Below are 21340 nucleotides of genomic sequence, written 5' to 3' on the forward strand. Positions count from 1 at the left end.
CTACTACAGTACAACGCCCTCTACAAAAAAATTCCCCTATTATTTTGCACATAACCATCATTATACTACAATCATGTACATTAGCAGCATATTTGAGCATAATGCGGCATAACATGATAACTTTCAGCATAAAAATGGCATAATTCTGCATTTTTTTCAGCAATGCGAAAAGCATAATTTCACGAAAATATTAGCATAATCTGTCAAGGCCTATTTGGTGGCCGAAACTACTGTACATGACTTGTTGTTTATTGTACAAACAGTACCGTCATGTTTTTCGATTTTGACAGCATTTTTGTTACAAGGCGAGGAGGACACGTGACATAGTGCTCCTGACTACAAGTACAACCCGGTTGGCAGAGTTATGGTTGTAGTCGAAGTACATGACTTTGTACTACTTTTGAAGTATTATGAATTGGCTCACCATCCGAGTTGAACTTGGCTTATTACATACATGTACATGTACATGTCATATCCCCTGACCAGGCTGAGGGGTTCTGGCCCCTATTGGCCTACTTGTATATCCTCTGACCAGGGGTGGCCAGTCCCGGGCCCTGTTGGCCTACAATGTACATGTACATCGTAATACATGTACATGTATATCCCCTGACCAGGGGGTGCCGGTCCCTATTGGCCTACATGTACATGTATATTCCCCTGACCAGGGGTGGCCGGTCTGTTCGGTGTCCCCTGGCCTAGGACAGGTTGCCCCCTTCCCCCCCCCCCCTTCCTGCCAAAGTCCATGGAGTGAGCCAAGAACTCTGGAAGGTAGCCGACAATAAAACATGTTTTCAAGTGAAGGATTTCAAGCGCATGTAGTCCATGATTGCTAGTACCATAGTACTGTAGTTAGCTGATAGATTAAATGTGTATCATTCAGGATAGTAGTAAGTAGTAAGTAGTAAGTTTATGCTCAAGTAAGTTGTCTCGTAAAGAAATAACGACGGCTAAAGCAAAAGTGTAAGGTCGCAATGGCCTGATAACAATCAACTGTAATGTGCAAGACCAGTACATGTACTACATCGACCAACCATGTAAACTGGCAACGACATGTAGGAAGAACAACAAAACCTGTACCACTTGCGTATTTCCTGCTAAAGAGTGATAATGTTATTTTAGTATTATTTACAAATTCTACGAATCATCAAAAACGGAATTATCTCGATTACTTGCCAAAATTAGGTTGTGGGTAAAAGGTGGTAAGCGTTCATTTTGCGTTAAGTCACCATCGTTATAATCTTCAGTGACAGTGAGAACATTAGGGACTTGTAGCCGTTAAGTAGACATAGCAACACAGATGCCAGGCAGTGTCACGACAAACACGGCACTGCAATAGATATCTGTGCAGGATAGTGTAAAGCTGAGTAACCTACATGTATGCTGACACTGAGTCATAGTCATGACCAGCAGCTGGTATTCTCAGCTCATGCTGCTGGCCATGAGATGCTAACACAGCTTGTCTCATGGAACAGTATGGGTACCCGTACACATGCATATGAAGGTGCAATCTTTGTCTCAACAGTGACACGGCTGCTGCTGCTGCTGCTGCTGCTCATCGACACGTGTAGTGCTTGTTTACCGTCAAGCATCGCGAGCACACCACCCGACAACACCACAGGAATTTACAATTACACTTTCTCTCCTCGATGCGCCGCCTCTCATTGTAGCCCCTAGCACAGCACAGGTGATTGCAGCTACCTGGTCCGGTCTTGTTGGGATCGCACTGTCGTCCAGCAGTGCCCAGCGCTCCCGTCCCGTCGTTAGCTTCACAGTAGTCCAACGACGGCGTGGAATATAGGAGCTGATCCGTAACATTCGTTACCAACGCACTGTATGGTTTAATCTGCTCGGTTTGGGCTTCCCACTTCACGCGCAGTCCGCGCGTGTACTTGTTCAGGACTTTCTTACCGATAACTTGAACCTTAGGGAGGCTGTACCTGAGGTGTAGAATGGAAAAGCAAGAAAAGAATGAAATTTGAAAACGAAACGATATTGACAGTTACAAAAAACCTGTCAAGGCAACCACTCGGATAAGGCGACCACCTGTCCAAGAAGACCACTGAAGCCAGGATCAAGGGATGTTATTTCCAGCCAAATGACCCTGGCTAAGGAGACCACCTGGTAACAGAGACCACGTTTTGAAGGTCCCTTGAGTGGTCGTCTTAGACAGGTTTGACTGTACTAAGAATGAGAGAACTAACAAGTGACACATGAAGAGCTCATGCAATGGGGTATGGGAATAGCAGATTGCTGGCATCCAGGGGAACTGACATTGCACTGGCAAGTGGGACATGAAGCAATGCCGGCCCGGGCGTCATGCTCAAGACTCCCGGTCAAGTCTAACTTGCAGGAGAGGCAATGACTATGTGAACCAGTCATATATGGCCGAGAAGCTTGTATGATACTGGGCACTATATGGACAGAGGAAGACTTCTATTGCGTGTGGTCTAGCTAGTCTGCCAGGCTTGTGTTCTGCTGTAGCCTGGAGCAGCAGGCCATGGCTACATTCATACTCACTTTAAGTGTCCCAAACATCACTCTTGCACAGACAGCTTAGACTGTCCAAATCTGGCGTCAAACGCAAATTGACTCATGCACCATGGTCTGGTAATATCGTCATCCTGGATGCTACTACCCAAACTAATAATCCATGCGATGGGTTTCAAGTATATCCCATGCTTTTGTTGCACCAGAACGTTAAACTCTGGATCTCCAATACTATCGCCACACTTGGTTTAAGCATCCCAAGAAGGCAGCATAGTCAATACTCAAATAATTTAAGTAATTCAACCATGAAAAAGGAGCCCGTGCTGCATGAAAGCCGAGTGCGTAAAGCCTGGCCACATTCACGACACTGCCCACACAGCGATCCGCTCACCAGCATGTTTTCTGTGCACAGGTTCCTGTCAAACCGTGACACTTGCACACTAGCTGCATCGACTGACGTACAACCTGATCACAACAATGAAAACAGCAATAAAGAGAGCAGAGTACAATAATAATATCAGTACAATTATCTCAAGCACTGTCACGTTGGGGTACGGGAGGAGGTACCTAACACTCGTGTAAGTCATCAATACATTGCTATACAGATACTTCTACGCCTGAAATGAAGGATTGGAGGCATCACGTTTTTCATGTGGAAATATTTGGATCAGTTACTAATTGTCATCCTTCCACAATTGTGAATCTTATTACTTATTACGAGAAAATGCAGTTTTACGTTTCATAATCTTAGTGCCTTCAATGTTGCACTATTCCTCCAATCATCCATAGCAAATACATTTGATTATGGTGGTGATGTTCGTAGGTGATCACAAAGCCACTCCGTGGTCTAACTGTTACAATGCGAGGCGGCGAGCTGAAAGCCAGTACTCTGCTTGACCATATGGTTGTGTGTGAGCTGAACAATACTAATCAATGGCCCAGGGTATTGTTCTCCACTGACTGTTATACCACTAATCAAGATTATTCCCGTAGCTATGCAGAAGACGTTACTTCAGTAACGTCTGGCGCTAGCCAGGGTCCACACAGCTTTAATTTGGTGTTTGTTTGTTTGTTTGTTTGTTTGTTTATTTGTTTGTTTGTTTGTTTGTTTGTGTCACGCCTGGCGCTATCCCGTATCTGTCTCGTACTGTACCGTACCAGCAAAGACAGCTGGCCACTATATTTTTGTGTGTTTGTGGCATCGACATGCCTGGCGCTATCCCGTACCTGTCCCGTACCATCAAGAGTACGGTACCATCAAGAGAATAAGACATTAGTATATATGCGAAGTGTATCGGGGGAATGCATTCAGTGCAGTAACATTTTGTGTGGATTTGTGTTCGAGGCCGAGATCCCATTAGCAGGCTGGCTGGGCCGCCTGTTGACCTGCCCGGGAATCGCATGTAGGCGGATAGCATAATAACTATAACGTATAATTATACAGTCATGTAGATGTAGAGCAGGGAGTCATATTATGTAAACGACTCCCTGCTGTATGGGGAGATTTTCTGGAAAGAAATACGAAGTAGGGAGACGAGTAAATGCAATCAGAATGGATGTTGGTTGCCGCCAGTATAATAATAAGAAGAAGATAAACGCCCGTGATCGGCAGAGTCAGCGCCGGTCCCAGGAAACGTCATCGACTGCAGAACGCCCGTGATCGGCAGAGTCAGCGCCGGTCCCGAAGCTATGCAGAAGACGTTACTTCAGTACCTAATTGAAACGTTTTGGCAATACAATGATGAAGCTAATCAAAGGAAAAAGCATTTCCACCAGTTCTAACAACATGCACGATGAGCTAGGCAACAAAGCATAGCGCAGGGCCCTGAGCTTCCAAGCTCTCTCGTTTGGTGTTTGTGTGTGTGTTTGTTTGTTTGTGTCACGCCTGGCGCTATCCGTATCTGACGGCAAAAAAGCATAGGATGTTATAAATTTTTCAATTCTCCTATTTTTTTCAGGCATATCCTGGGATTCGAACCCGCACTATCGCCCTACATGCATTCCCCATACACTTCGCATTCATACCCATTCTTCCAAGTTGCTTCACGTTATTAACTTGCGTTTGAAAGCCCTATTTGAATATTGGGGCAGCTGTATGTGGCCAGCTGTGTTTGATGGTACGGTACGGTACGGGAGACGGTGTCGTATTACCCTCGATCGTACCTGTCCCGTACCTATCCCCTACCGTACCGTGCCATCAAAGACGGCTGGCCACAATGCATATTCAAATAGGGCTTTAAAATGCAAGATCACAATGTGAAACAACTTGGAAGAATTAGTATATATGCGAAGTGTATCGGGGGATGCATGCAGGGCGCGCCATAGTGCGGATTCGAATCCCAGGTTATGTCTTAAAAATAAAGGATTTTTTAAAGAATTTATAACATCCCTGTGCTTTTTTTTGTCTAGGTCATCAAGGCAAAAAAGCATAGCGTAGGGCCCTGAGCTTCCAAGCTCTCTCGTTGATTGTGGTCCTTGCTGAGTGTGGGGTAAATGATAATGGCTGACCATGTGGCAGGTTAGGGCTTCAAAAGAGAGTGCAACTACTTGTTGTTATGCTAATACCCAATCTAGTGTGCTCCACCAATCATATCATTAGCAATACTGTGCACATGGTATGAGAGCCCATCCTTTTATTCCAAAAAAATCTATACACGTGCTCTCATACCACCACTGCACTGTGTTTGCTGTAAGACCTCTTTGTCATCATTGTCTTCTTTACCCTAATCCTAGTGATAATTGTGGAGCAGACAGGGTAAAACCTTTGGCATATGGTTGGCATTTAGCCATGGAATACAATGTCTGTGTCCCTGATCAATACAATTCACAGTAATGCATGCTACCAGGCTACACGCGTGGCAGCATAACACACGGAATTGTAACTACTCCAAAACCAAACTCTGGGTGTTTGTACCGGCGTGTGCTCGAAAAGAATACAAAGCTGACAATGCCATCATCCTAAAAGAGGAGAGGCACAAACATGCCGCCAATTGCCTGAGAATTTGCGGTGGCAAGGAGGTCATATTGTACTGATAAAGACTCGAAAGGCGAAGCCATTGTTTTTCATTACGCTAATGTTGCCAATTATAGGACTCCAGATGGTGTTTTCATTTTGAGTTTGCATATTTATGCAATCTCTATTGGAAACAATGGTTGAGTGTGTGCATGTGTATGTATGTATGCGTGTGTGAATGGATCTGTGTGTGTGTGTTTGTGTGTGTGTGTATGTATCTGTGTGTGTGTGTATGTATCTGTGTGTGTATGTATCTGTGTGTGTGTGTGTTTGTGTGCGTATGTATCTGTGTGTGAGTGTTTGTGTGTTTGGTGTGTGTGTGTGTGTGTGTATGTATGTATGTGTGTGTGTATGTGCATGTTCTGGATCTGAATCCACTGATGTTGGTTCTATGCGGATGGCTGGTGTCTTTTACAATTTTAACTCATACATACATGACAGTATGCATTTGAAGACTGCACTTAAGCTAATTTTCTGCCTTTTTACCAGGTGTATCTTTACCACTATTTTACTCCAAAGTATATACATGTATATCACAAATTTTCGAGAAGTTTTCGTTCAGGCAAGAACGATATCAGCGCAATAATGAAAGCAAGTTTGGTTTCTTGTATTCATCGAGTAAGTGATTATGCTCCATAAGCAGAACTGGGACTGACCGTCTGTCCTGTTTCATGGTTGAAACTTGCCACCATGGAGATTGGCGATGATTCATTCTTGCCAGCGTCCAGGAACTCCTTAGCATACTGCTTTCCTTTGTGATAGTTATCGGTGCATGGGCCCCAAGTCCAGTCCTTGGCCTTATTCTTGGTCAGGGTTTGGTCGCACTGGCAGAACTTCAGAGCATCACCTCGACTACACGTCCTGGCGATGGCCAGTGTTATGCCAGCAGATTGGATGCTGTGCACGAATGATGCCTCGGGATTAGCTGCAGCAGCCAACACAACCGGATAACAATAGGCATGGTAAATATAGCAGCCCATTGAGGTGATGATGATCAATGGATCTTGCTGTTGATTGTTTAGTTTATTTGAGGCGAGTCACACCTGTACACCTAGGTCGCCATCGCCAATCAGTATCATCAGTATCATCAGTATCTAGCCTAACAATGCCGCTCCTAATCATCCACCCTTGTTCTGGGTGTGCTCCCTTACAAGTCATCAAAGCAGCATTCCTGCTGATACAGGATTGGAGTGCTGATACAGGACTGGAGTCTGGGCTGAATGTAAATCATGGCGGCAACTGTGGCACTGGTATTCAGTTTCTTTGTCTTAGTGTGTGGATTGATGCAGTGCTATAGACCCTGCGCGTGTGTGTGTGTGTGTGTGTGTGTGTGTGTGTGTGTGTGTGTGTGTGTGTGTGTGTGTGTGTGTGTGTGTGTGCGTGTGTGTGTGTTGTTGTGTGTGTGTGGATAGATGCAATATCATCGACCCAGTGAGTAACTACTATTGACTAGACATGCGTGTTTCTCTAAATAAACCACATTCCGTTTTGAGGAGTAAAGAGATAAGAAAGGTAGTATAGCCATGGTAGTCAGGCAAACATGAAGGGTTCAGCATCATCAAAGATCATGCACACCATAATAAAAGTAGAGAATGGTGAAAAAGAGGCAGTGAGAACAATAGGTGCATTAGCAGACAAGAAAGCCACAGGGCAGGCACTGACATACATCAAGTCAATGTGCAACGCAGGTAGATAGACAATGCCGGTACAGGTAGTTCACTGCTCAGGTCATGTAGTATATGTACTGCCTTGATCATGGATCTGATCTGAGCATGCTTTCTCTCCCCCCCCCCCCCCCCCCCCCCGCCGCCTCTCTCTCTCTCTCTCTATCTCTCTCTCTCTCTCTCTCTCTCTCTCTCTCTCTCTCTCTCTCTCTCTCTCTCTCGCCATTTCCCTCTTCCTCAGTGTAGTCTTAGCTTTCTCCACCGCGTACCGTGGTTTGCTCTCACTCGTACTGCCTTGATCCAGGATCTGCTCTGAAGGTGCTTTCTCTCATCCCCCCCCCCCCCCGCCTCTCACACACACACACACACACACACACACACACACACACACACACACACACACACACACACACACACACACACACACACACACACACACACACACACACACACACACACACACACACACACACACACACACACACACACACACACACACAATTTCACTCTTCCTCAGTGTAGCCTTAGTTTTCTCCACCGCGTACTAGTACCCTGGTTTGCTCTCACTAATAAAAATACTCTCCATATTGGCAGCCACACAGTCACTGGCATGCCACATGCGATGTTTAACTACCTACAATGATGTAATTAATGTGTCCATGCTCATGTTCATGTCCCGGCCAGCTGCAACAAACATATCCTTTACCATCCTAAAAATACCCCTGGCTTCAAACTTTGACATTCAACACAGCCAGTCGGCTTGCACACCTTGTGTGTGTTTGTTCATGGTGACATGTCGCAGCTTAGAATCCCCCAACTGGAGTAAATACTTGTAACAAGTAGAAAGGAACATGTGCTCTTCAGGTATGCCGGGGTTGGGGTTAACAATAAGCAATAAGGGTGAAGAAAGTGGAACATGATCACACGTCTGTGTCTGCTGCCAGAGATGCAGTGAGTCCCCAGAATACATGATTGTATGTCTATGCTCAGTGTAGCCTAATATCCCCTTTCTCTTCTTGCCGTGCACTCACTCAGCCAAAGAGGATGTAGTTCCTAGGAGTAGGAGCCCACACCACAGTGCACAGTACACTGCAGCATCACACACACACACTCTCAGAGTCATAGCTGATTGTGTGCACTGACAGTGTCTACTTGAAGAACAATTGAACCTGTTTCAGCAGCACACCAGGTGGTATAGTGAGCCTTTGTCATGACTCAAGAACACTCTCTTCACCTCTCTCTCTCACTTTTTCTCTTTCCGACACTGTCCGCACTCCATGCCAAGTATGAGTAGCACTGTCAAACTGCTTTCTACAGTCATGCATCAGCCAGGCATCATTCCACCAGCCATGCTGCTCACATACAAGCTCGTGTGCTAGCAGTAAAGTAAAGGACACAGACAATAATACTGTTAGGTCCTTTACTTCTTTGCATGGACCGGCATGGTGGGTGGTGCAGCCTGGCTTGCGGTCAAGGACATGATGATGTAGACAATTTGCCGTAATGCATTATTATCATGCTGCAGCGACTAGTGGTACATTAGGTAGTTAGACCACCGCTCAGGAGGGAGTGGAGCTTGCACCACCGCTCAAGAGGGAGTGGAACTTGCATTCCATGGTTGTTGCAGTTGGCAATGTCTTGTCTAACCCTCAACCAGCCTGTGCACAGCACTGCTAAGTTCATTTTCTGGCGAATGGAAATAGCACATCGTTGGGAACCTGATCAGTATTCTTCTTCCAATATCATGGCCATACTTGTGCCTAAATGATGGCTCCAAACAAAGATGGGTGGACCCCTTGCTGCAAGTGTCCCACGCCCAATAAGGTGTTACACGTTTCCGGCACAGCCATAGTCAGGTGGGGCTGAGAGTTGATCAGCTTGATTGGACGAAGTTCAGTCTAAGAGAGTACTCATTCAGTTCCCAAGAAAGTATATTATGCACAGTACATGTTTATAACAATGCTTGGCGTTGGCTTGGCTTTGACTTCATCATTGTTTTTTCAGTGAAGACGTCAGGTGTGTCATGTGTAAAGCACATTGGGCAGGGCCGGGGGGGGGGGGGGGGGGGGGGGAAGAGGTAGGGCATGGTAGGATCATTTTGAAGACTTTATATCTCTGATATATACATGTACAAAGTACAAGCAGCTCGAATCTACATGTATTCCACTCTGACTGAGTCATTCTGTTTGGAGTGACCCATCTCCAAACCAATCAAAACAATATGGATGCCCCATCAACATGGATACCCACATCAATCAAATAACATGTTACCTACTAGTAGATGCTTATCTAACACAGGTATCAGATAATCAACCTCTACCATTATCGCAATACATGTGTACTGGGGATAGTGCATGTAAAACACTTGATATTCATCTACAACAGTCAGTTTCTCCTTGATGAAGCCAATGGCCCCTCTCTACCCCTGAAATTAACATAAATGTATTATGTTAATACCAGGACAGTACAGGAAGCTATCAGGTATCAAAATATGCACTCCCCTCTTCAGACACTGGATGTACATCACCCTGGAGAAGTCTCCAACCATCTGGCATTGCTATAAGTACGGTACGTATCCACCAGGCTGCACACCATGTAACATAGCTACTCCACATCCAGGCTTTGCACCGCGGCTTAACCTAACTACTGCGCACCAAGGCCTGGCATAACATACCCACAATGTACTTGACAAGGAGGCTTTGTATGGCATAATTTAACCATGACACAACAAATCATTGTACTGCATGCAATGACCAAGGCTGTACACTACACACCATGGTCATGGCTAGCTGTCCTAGGCAAGTGGAGGAACACACACAAAGACACTGTCACTGAATACCCTGGTGATGCTTCAACTTCATCTCACCTACTTGAAATGTCAAAGTCAGCTTAAGTCTGCTGCTGACTGGTGATTTTGTGAATCCTGGCGCCAGTCCCATAAGTTCAGAATTGCACTGACAAAGTGCTGAGTGTCCAGGACGGATGTAGCCACTGCCCCCCCCCCCCCCCCCGCCCACTGCACACATGCAGGGCATGTTTCTCTGATTAGCAGCACTCAACGTGAGAACTTGAAATGTCAAAGTCAGCTTAAGTCTGCTGCTGACTGGTGATTTTGTGAATCCTGGCGCCAGTCCCATAAGTTCAGAATTGCACTGACAAAGTGCTGAGTGTCCAGGACGGATGTAGCCACTGCCCCCCCCCCCCCCCCCCGCCCACTGCACACATGCAGGGCATGTTTCTCTGATTAGCAGCACTCAACGTGAGAAGCGTGGCTACATGGGACTCTGCGAGTTCTAGGGATAACAAACAAGATGTTACAAAGAACCTCCAGGCATACAGTACTACCAAGCATTATCCAATGCTATGCTATTGTAGAGATGCACGGCACACGTTTTGTTTCCCAGGACTGTCCTACTTTCATTCCTGCCTCATTCTTCAACTTTAGGAAGTAATCAAGAAGGTAGCTTCACTTCTAGACCTCCTTATGGTGTTTTGCTGCTACAGTGCTATATGTATGTCAATGCAATCATGTTGAGATCATAAGTAATTGCGGCTTCCCCCCCCCCCTCCACTCCTTGTATGACCAGGACCTTAGTGGAGTGGAAGGATCTCTACATCAACTAATTACTTCATATCATTCTTTGCTGAAGTTTCCTGTTTGTAAGCCGGACATGTTTACTCACCACTGCTGGGATACTGACTGTGTTGGACGATACTACTTCAACTACAGAACACTGTTATAACACCATGTCCCCGTCACGTTGATGAGAATTACACCCAAGGGAATCAAGCACGCAGGCATACTATCCATCAGTGCTACTTGCATACCGCTTTTAGCCATGTGAATGTCAGTAAAACAACATGAACTACACGCTGGTACACCCTGGTACATGTTGATCAAACCAGGCTTACAACATACCAAGCTAGTACATGCAGACATTTGCTAATGAAAACGTCAAATGCATGTGCAGCAATCCCGCTCTAATAGGTAAATAAGTAACTCCTTGCTTGACTTCTCAATGCCGGGGAAAGAAGAAATGTAACATTGGCCACGCCTGACCCACCCTGGGCGTTTTGGGTGTTGATGACTACGCATCAAGAGTAGTACGTTACATGGGCCATAAGGCGATAGTGAGGTGACGCAATTGCCTACGGTCTGCTCATTTCCGGCTTGTAGCCATCGGCCCCTCATTTCCTTCATTCCTCACTCGCCTAATATCTAGCCTCTAGAAAACTGCCTAATGAGCCAATTATCATAATAAACGAGGGAAGTTGTCGACACACTCCAGGGAAAGTTTATGAGTTACCAATGGGAGTAATGATGGCGCCTGGGGGGCACGCCACGAAGTCAAAGCCAACAATGTTGCTGATTTTCTGGTGTGATTCATAGTGGACAGCTTGTGCACACTTCCAGGTATCATTCCGCTTAGCATGTTGATAAGGAAACAGGTGCCCTGTTACCACCATTGTGCTGAAAGCAATTATTACACTATTCTTGCTGTCCATACACACCCCCTACTGCCATTATGCAGATCCATTCCAACTTGCCCAGGAGGATACCTCGTCGTCACAAGCGACCTGTTAAAAAGCTTAGCTGCAATGCATTCCTTTCTCATCCACGTCAACACTGCAGAATGAGCATGTGAATGTGCACACCTTGAAGTGCAACCAGGTTGAAATTTCAAAGATGGTCAATTGAATACCTGGACCGTCTCAATGGTCATCTTCTCTTGGTGAGAATTGCTTGTTTTCTTGCTGACAGGGTGAAATACTTTGAGATGTCAACACTCACTCTGAGTTGTGAGTGCATGTGAACAGAGTTGTTGAGCTAGTCTGTGGGCATTGCCTAGAGCTGCAAACGACTGGCAAATACCTTACCATAAATGCTTGGCCCAGCTCTCACAGAGCCCTCATTGACGTAACACAGTGAGAGTGTAGATGACTTAGCACAACAGCCAGCACTGGTACATTCTGACTACTAGTACAACAGCCAGCACTGGTACATTCTGACTACAACATTGCAACAAGTTCTCACAGTTACCCTCTTCCTACAAGAATTCCCAGTAAACACTTAGGCATCACTAGATTCCGAGTACACTTTGTGTGTGGTCACTGAAAATGCTCCCATGGTCACCTGCCCTAGAAAGCATGCGGTTGTGTTCTTGCATGCTGTCCAGAATTGCTACACTCCTGACACAAGATGTGCTGTGTCGATGTACTGGAGTATGCAGCAGCCCTGGCTTCATCAGCTTTCCACATACATGTACAGTCATGTAGTATGAGGTATTGTACACAATCTGCTGGGTACGCATATTGCTGGTACTCATGTATGTAAATCAGCCTAAACTTGATTATTGATAGCATATCGGATGCCTTTCCCCTGCCAGCTGCTCATTCAAACATACACAGCTTACACTGAGGCCTTCTCCTCCTGAAAAGGAGTTAATTAACTGAAGAGCTACTGCAAGGTCATGATAATACATGTACACATGCTGAGAATGCCTGGTCTGCGCACAGAGACCAATGCCAATGGCATTTCAAGATTCGAAAACTGGCCCCCACGACCAGAAGGGCTAATTACTTCAACGCTGTCAAATCGGATTAGTCCCAACATGTGACAGAGAGCATGATTGAAGCTCTCGACGCAGCCATTATGACCGCCATAGGCCATCATAGGTAGGTACCAAAACAAGAGACAGGATCAGGATCAGGTGGGTCAGGATGACCCACGACCCACGAACAACACATTCAACGTGTGAACGGACGCCAGACCGGGCCAGAGTCAGAGAGTCAGAAGGTTACTATTACGGGACACACTATTCTGCTGCCAGAGGGTATTATCACCCCTACACTATAGGCTACCGGCTACACACAAGCAGTAGTAAAACGGTCGATCACACCGGCCTACTCCATATCACCACACACACATTACCCCTACAGCGCAGCGACCAACCTGCCAACCACCTGGACAGCAGCAAAGATTGGTAGAGAAACGCCAAGACTAACCTGTCTCGATGGCCTTAGCGAAGACTTCTGGCTGGTCCGTTGGACAGTTCCATCGCCTATCGGAGAACCTGCGTTGGCATTCGGCTAAACCCAGTTTGGCACCACTGACAATCGGTTGCATGAAGACAGAATGCGTCTTGCACCATTGGAACTGTCCCTCGGTCAGACCTGTAAGTCGCTTGCAGTCTCCCCTGCGAATCGGTCGCAAGCCACTCGTAGCTAGTGCGGCGGATGTGTGATAGGGAAACCTTGAAAAACACACACATACACAAACACACAACATCAAAAATCAGTATGTTGAGTAACTCTGTAGACCCATGTCACACGCCTGACTTCATCGTCATGTAACTGAGATCTGCGGCACTCGGCTCCCCGGGTGTATCGCCGGGTTACCTTTCAAACAAAACTGAAAACAAACACATTGAAAACCAACCAAGCGACACTGCTCATTCAGTCGGGAGCACTTACTCTGCGTTCGATAAGCCTGATTCCAACAGACCAAGCACCGCAGCCATAACAATACTCCGTAATCGGTAACAGGAATCCATGATATTCTGACTTGGAGCAAAGAGGAAATTGCCACACAATACTTGGATGCCTGCCTAAACAGTTTCGATTGTGTTGTACTGAACAGTCTGTGGGATGACTTCCTTTTCTGCTGCAGGCCTCGCTCCGCTTATCAACATCCAAACGTCCTAGAAATTCTCTGCTGCCTAGTATAGACTAAAGGGTTCTGGTGCGTTCTTGTAACACAGTCGCGTTGAGAAATGTTGCAGCCAAGACTGAGAAACTTCTTCTCGAGGAAAAACGTTTTCCAGCACCGTCCCAAGCTGTGACTCTTCACTTTAATTTTGGCTACTCCGCGTGGGCCGGCACCTTTGAACTTTCTCCAAAGGATCAAAGGCAGCGGGTTTCGTTTCTACGAAGGAAGACCTATAAAGCAATTGAGACGCTCAATGAACCTTGAAAGTGATCGAGTGCGACCTCTCAACTATCTCAGAGCTGGTCTAAGAAACGGTCCTAGAATCTTTAGGATTCCTCTGAGTCCTGTGCGTGAATGTCGCTGGTTCACAGGGCACAGTATAAAATGTCTTGTGAAGTCTGGCAAGTGAAATAGAATGTGCCAGGGCAGTCGACGGTCACCCAGACCTTAGGCTACGTTACCCACTCTTGAAAGCCTTCCGCTTTCCAAGGTCAGCAGCACAGATCCTGCGCTGCGGGCCTTAGAAGATATCCTGCAGCGCGGCTTTTGCCCCGCTCGCTAGCGGCTGCACGTAGAAGGTGATGTAGCGCGTGGTGATGTTGGTGCTCTTTTTGGTTTCAGTGAGTGTTCAGTGAGCTGTGACCAGGGTGAGCTCTTGACGAGCCACTTTGTAAGCGAACGTAACCACGTGACTAGCTGCGAAAGCTGTGTACCATGTTCGTGTACACACGTCCTCAGCTAAACCGCGATGGTCGCGATATGTGCTATAGCAAGACGTAATACTAATACTAAAAAGTAATAGTTGCAGCATCATCAAACCGGTCAGCAGTATATCTTCTTACCGATCAACAGTACTATTAGTATTACAAGCCGAGCAGCCTGCATGTCGCGCTGTCATGCAGCTCTGCACTCTTGCTACACAAGTATTGCTTCTACATGTATCAGCTGAATGGCGGGCTTGTAAGTTGTATGCAGCACTGACAGTGGTAGCCAATAGCAATGTGTTCGTCGACATCCGGCTGTGGATATTGGTCGCATGAACTAGGAATACGGCGGTTTGAACTCAATATAGAACAGAGTGAAGATCTGGATGGCATTGTCATTTCTTTTGGGTGTTTGTGACATTCTTCGTTACTGCCATTGTGCCATCCAATCAAGCATCGAATCAATTTGTCATGGATTTGCACTTCCTCTTGGTCAGGGACCGACTGCAAGCCCGAGCAGTACAGGATAATCGTGTTACCGCTTCACAGCCTTCACAGCCTTCAGCACTGCAGTCACGATCGCAGAGCTAGTGACATGACAGTCAGTAGACTACAGACAGTGGCCTGTCAATGCCAGCGGGATTTCACATCACAGTTTAGTAATAGATAGTGGATGCACGAGCTTTGACCCGAGGCTGAACTTTGACCCGGCGCGTGCACTTTCGTTTCTCTGCGCGCGCGGCCCGGCCCAGGCTCAGTGCCGCAGCGCGGTGGACAGTACGCAATAGCTTCGGCGTATAATTAGCGAGTTCGGCGAATGCTCTCGCTGGTTCATACTATCATAGCTTCTAGCAACAAGGGCGGATGTCAATTATTTGAACTAAACAGTAAACTGCTGCCATCCTCTTTACTTAGACTGATCTTCCGTGCTCTGATCTTCCGTGCTCTGATCGGGTCTACTAGTAAAAATGCTTGCCATCGTTGACTGGACCTGTGCTGCGCTGTGCAGTGCTGTGTTAGTGGTCAGTGGAGATAGCGGAACGTGACTTACAAACACTGGACGAATACACGTATTCGGCGTTTCAGTTTGAGCCTCGTCGATTTAACAACTACATGTACGTTTAGTTTGTGCCAACACTACCATGAGTACGTGCGTACTGCACTAGTACTGCACTAGTACTGCACTGGGACACGGCTCTAATACTACACGCAACTGAGAGTCTATCGGTTGAGTGTGGAACTACATCAGTACGAGTATTGTATTATTGTAAGTGATAGTGACTTCAAAGTAATGTAGCATAGTGCATGCAGTGAGCACGCTGGAGTGTCGTAATGCAGTGAGGTACGCGGCACGGTACATGTACACACACGTCACTTGAGAGAGAAGAGAGAGAGAGAAGAGAGAGAGAGTTGAGGTGGTCTACCGTCACTTGAGCCTTGACTTGAGGTGGTACACAGTACACTCTTCGTACCTCACTCATCTCATCACACCGGTATTTCCATAGTAATAATACATGTACAAGATTTACAACACTACTACTGCACTAGCCATGACCTTGGCTTTGAACAAAGAACAATGCACGTATGATTTAGAGTGACGGAGTAACACAGATTTCCACACTTGTACGGTACATGTCCATGGGCTACCGTGTTCAGGACCAGTTCACCACTACGGATCTCTACAAATACACGATGAACAAGCTTCGGAACGACGCTTATTGTTTTGCCTGGACAACACGCGGCTCTTGATTGTTTTAATTATCATGTGTGCCGCTTAACGCCACAGCGACACAAGGCACATAGGAAGTATTGATTTCAGTCACCGAGATCTTGATCATGTGAATCCAACATCATTGTGTACATCAGTTCTACTCATTGCCCATCGATCAACGCCTCCGGAAGACTTCCAGTTTGCAACGACTTCCAAAGATCCTTTTGCATTATACCCAGTAGTAATGGAGGGAAGGGGTTTTGAGGGGAATACATGACCGCATAAATAGCATTAGACCGCATAAACGAACTGTCGGAGGAGTTCAAAGTATTCAATCTCTGAACACACACGTGATGGGAAAAAAACAAGAGGATCTGGCGTGGCCTGCTGATACATGTCATACTGTATCATGCTAGGAGAGGATGACCGTGTAAGTAATTAGTTAGGGCTGCTGCCTGCTGGTAGTATGTTATAAGTGTACGGGAGGTACCGGTATATGTGTCGCTGGGTATTTCACTGATTGTCTTCCTAGTATTGTATTAACACTCGCTCACTAAGTTGTAAATATTTGACTCTTATTCAGGTGTCTATCGTTTCTAACTGTATCACGCATAAGAATGGAATCCAACACGAGACAAGTGCTGCCACTAGTGACTAGTTGTGTACTAAATGCACTTCTGAAGGTCAATGCCACGCAGGGTGTAGTGTGGAAGACGCTACAGTCAGTGCACGATGTCTGTGATAGACTGCTGTGATTGCAGAGGAACACTTCTACATTTGTTACTTTGCTGAACAGTTCTAATCCAGTACGGTGTATATGTACATGTACATGTACATGTACATGTGTAACCGCAGTAATTACAATACGGTCGCGATGCTAATGATGACAGCTTGTAGTGTTCTTTATAGTGGGTAATCTATGCATTCTATTGTGCTGTCGTTCATTGACGTTGGAATGACAATGGTTTGCTGCCCTCTAGCTGTGAGTGTACTGTCAACCCCGTGGCAACACACTAGTAACTAATTATCTGGCAAGAGCGTATAAAGAAGAGGTGTTTGGGTCATACAAGTAAAGTTCACACGTTCGCGCTATCACTGACTATACAATAGTGTTGAAGAACACAAGCAGCTTAGGAGGTTTGGCTTGTGTCAGGCCACCGCCACCATGCCTGATAACCGACTACTACACCAACTCCACAAGACACGTGACACAATGAACGCTTCCAGCCTACATCCAACCCGTTCTCGAATATGGCAGCCTTGCCCTTGCCCTTGCCCTTGCCCTTGCCCTTGCCCTTGCCCTTGCCCTTGCCCTTGCCCTTGCCCTTGCCCTTGCCCTTGCCCTTGCCCTCTCCAAGTTCAACATCACACAGCAACAGCGGGACAAACTGGAGAGAATTCATGGCAGTGCTATACGCATCTGCCTTCGGATTCCCCTCTTTGCACCAGTTCACCACAGTTCCCTCCTCCATCACGCAAAGCTTCCCACCCTTAGCTCACCACTCCTTGATAAACAAGCCCTACTTGCATGGGACATCCACCACCAAACCTCCCCACCACACCTGCAACAACCACATCTTGCACCACAACGTCAACACCAACCATACACCCTTCGATAGACAAGGACCTACTCCATTGGACACGCACACACAAACAGGCACCGAGATTCCCCCATCAACAGTGCCCTCACCCTCTACAACTCACTCCCTATCGACATCACAACCCAACATCGTAGAAATTCTTTCCGAAACAATGCATCCAGTCTTATTTTGAGCAGTGCTTGTTCCTGGTCCGCGCACCCCCCCCCCCCCCGGTTTCTGATACATGTATCTCCAACTGACGTGTATTTAACTATCTCAATCACCCCTGCTATTGACCCCGCTTGTTTTTCATGATCCGTTGCTTCTTGCCTCCCCGGGTAAATTCCATCTACTTGAAGCTGTTTCTGCCACTTTCTGACTAGTATCAGTTCAATCACACTTATCAATCGTCCTTATTGGCGTCACGCCATCGTGGAATAAAAGAATAATAATACCATGGTGGCAGATGCAGCGCCTAGCGGCGAGGGGGAGGTGTTTTGGGTCATAGACATACAGGTGTACATGTACATGTAGGTCTTGGACATTTTAAAAAGAAGATGTTCATTGTTAGCACGTGATCAAGATGTTTCTCTAAACGCAATGCATGTGCTGGCACGTGCAATTCCATTTGTGGTGCGTGTGTTGGACCTTCTGAGGTGTGCACGTTATATGCATGCAAAAGTTTGTGCAGGGACGTCGATTTCCATCACCTTTTTCATTTTTATTGCAAAGCATCGAGGAAGTGGTGCAGCAAAGAGTTACTCCGGCACTCTGGTGGCAGTACTGCTTCTTCCCTTATGGACTATTCGTCGCAGCACAGAGAAAGGTGACCGAAAAGTCTTTCCTTGTGCGATATACTTCGTACATGTATTATGTATATGTTACTCGAAGTGCTAACAAGAACTTCGCTATGATTCTGCAATGTGTGAGTAATATTATCTCAAGCTCCACGTTTGTGTCAGTTCGCACACACATACTGTACACACAGACACACACGCGCATATACGCACACACGCGCGCGCACACACACAGACACACACACACACACACACACACACACACACTTGCCGAACAGCGACTTGGCTATCATTGCGGTCTTGGCGATCTTATGATCTAGATCTCCATTGACAATGTAGAGAGGTGTCGCAAAGATCTACTACAACTTACAAGTATGAGCTGATCTAGACTACAGTCTGACATAGATATCGATTGAGATGGACGGCACTGCAAGCGGTAGAGAGTGGATGCTGTAGGGTCGGAGAAGGGAACGAGGGCAATCCTAGGATATCTTTCCACAGTACACAATCAAGAGTAGAATGTACAATGTACAATGTACATTTGTAGGTGTTTAGAACGTGCTTTTAGACAGTTTACTAGGTGTGTACATCCACTGGATATAGAGCACTGTACGCAGCCTGAGGACCTTAGACAATAATTACTGTCTACATGCATCCTATGATTATGTATGTATCGAAGCGCTGCAACCTGTGTCTGGCCGAGAAGCTGGAAATTGCCTGGGCCGACAAGACCCGCTCCCTCAACAAGAGGTCAGAGCTTGTGTCCAAGTGCCGTCATGAAACCTGGACACCCGTTCCCTACAGTGCCTCGTTGGAGGGCGGACGTCATCTAGGTATACGACCTCCGCTGGAGTCCCCCAGGGAAGCATCCTTGGACCAACGCTTTTCCTGGCCTACGTCAACGACGCGCCAGATGTTCTCGCTGACGGCGCCAGCTTGGAAGCCTATGCTGATGATACAACTTTGTACAGCTTAGTCACCTCCCAGCAGACCCCAACAGTCGCCGCGCAGTCACTGCAGGTGTCCGTTGACCGACTGCACGAGTGGGGTCGTACATGGAAAGTGATGTTTGAACCGACCAAATCCCAGGCCATGACAGCCACCCTCAGACGCACCGGCTTAGATCTCCCCCCACTCCTGTTTGGTGGCACACTGGTGCCCGAGACAACCACCATCACCCTCCTTGGTGTGAAGGTGGACGCCAAGTTGACCTTCAGCGATCACCTACGCTCCGTAGCCACCCGTGCACGCCAACGGCTTGGGGTCCTAAACAGAGCCGCCCACATACTCACCCCCGCCGGCCGGACGACCGTATACAAGGCGTTCGTAGACTACGACCAGTCATGGAGTATGCGCCTCTTGTATGGATGGGAGCTGCGCAGAGTCACCTCCAGCGTCTGAACAATGTTCAGCGCCGCGCGCTTCATGCTATCGGCCCTGGGGCACACCTACCCAGCCTGGCCATCCGCCGCACTGTTGCCTCGCTTGCCTGCCTGTACAAGCTGCACTACTTGCCTGGTCCTCCGCAGCTGCTCTCTGTGTTGCCACCGCGCCACATCATCTCTACCAACCCAGGCGCGTGCACCGTATGAGTTTTTTGGTGTCTGGAAACCACCTTTTTTCGGGCAATCTTGCCCAAAGAAAAGCGTGCCTACTGGATTGGTTATCCTGCATATGCGTCGATCGACGGGCAGTTTACAGTGACTATGTCCTTATTTCGAAGTGAGAGAGAGTTGCTTTTCATGCAGTTCAAAATACATTTTTCTCTCTTTCTTCAGTGGAGAGTAGCCACAGCAGTACAGAGGGATCGATCTCTAGCTCTGGTTCGCTCATGGATTGGCGATGACGTTCAAGAAATCCGTTTTGTCTCGAAATTTGAGTCAAGCACACGCGATACAAGTCAGTTCAAGGATATGATTGACGATATCTCCTTCCAAACCGTTGACTCAAATCAAGATCTCCACAGCCCTTCGTTGTCGCTCATGTGCGCAGCAGAGATGTTCATCAAAAACGTTGTCGACTGGAAGACGTAAAAATGTGCGTCCATGATCCACTTGCGCTGCTTCAGAATAAAGCGCTGCTCCTGCCGCGACTCAAGGACGCGGGGCTTCGCCTTTCTTCCGCGAGCTTCCATCGAAGCAAGTCCATAACTCTCTATTGAAATCATGGAACATTGCCAATACATGCTGAAAACTTTCGTCATAAGAACAGAAAGAAAGATACGTTGAATGTAAGCAGTGTTTTGATGAAACAAACAAGCCTGGTGTGAACTAGTGAAGTACCATAGACATAGTGCTATACGTATAGACTGTAGACGTGTAGCCTGGGCGGCTAGGCCTATTAAACGTTTACGTGTTCAATAATTATGACAAACATGTACGAGTACATTGACTTTTGCACCCTCTTCTGTCCCCGGGGAAATTGCGATTCCGCGGCCGCGTTTTTTCCGCGTTTTTTGCGATTTTTAAAAGACCGCGTTTTCCGCGATTTTCCCGCGTTTTTTGAACTTTTGTGTTGCACTACACGTACACACAGTGCACTGTTCGGTCAGCAACGTCTCATCGTGGCGGCTTTTTACTCAAATATGACGAGTGCTTACACCAGAGACTTGTAACTGATGGATTTCACTACATACTCACTGAAAATTGCCGCACATCAATACTATTCACCGCATA

The 21340-nt window shown here is 46.8% G+C and overlaps 1 protein-coding gene across 2 annotated transcripts in view; it reads right to left on the reverse strand.

Moving 5' to 3' along the window:
- Positions 1-769: 769 nt before the first annotated feature.
- Positions 770-21340, reverse strand: part of LOC135810232 (protein Wnt-5b-like) — a 26301-nt gene continuing 5730 nt past the window's right edge. Inside the window, exons 1-5 of one of the 2 annotated variants that reach the window (XM_065323709.1) lie at positions 13639-14448; positions 13171-13418; positions 6157-6425; positions 2879-2952; positions 770-1937 (exon numbers count right to left, since the gene is read on the reverse strand). In XM_065323709.1, the coding sequence (XP_065179781.1) occupies positions 1553-1937; positions 2879-2952; positions 6157-6425; positions 13171-13418; positions 13639-13718 (1056 nt within the window). In that variant the 5' untranslated portion in view covers positions 13719-14448 and the 3' untranslated portion in view covers positions 770-1552. Of the gene's footprint in view, positions 1938-2878; positions 2953-6156; positions 6426-13170; positions 13419-13638; positions 14449-21340 lie in introns of those variants that run through there. The other variant, XM_065323710.1, reaches the window with a different exon arrangement.

Source organism: Sycon ciliatum, chromosome 2 (genome assembly GCF_964019385.1).
Source record: "Sycon ciliatum chromosome 2, ocSycCili1.1, whole genome shotgun sequence".
Lineage (NCBI taxonomy): Eukaryota > Metazoa > Porifera > Calcarea > Leucosolenida > Sycettidae > Sycon > Sycon ciliatum.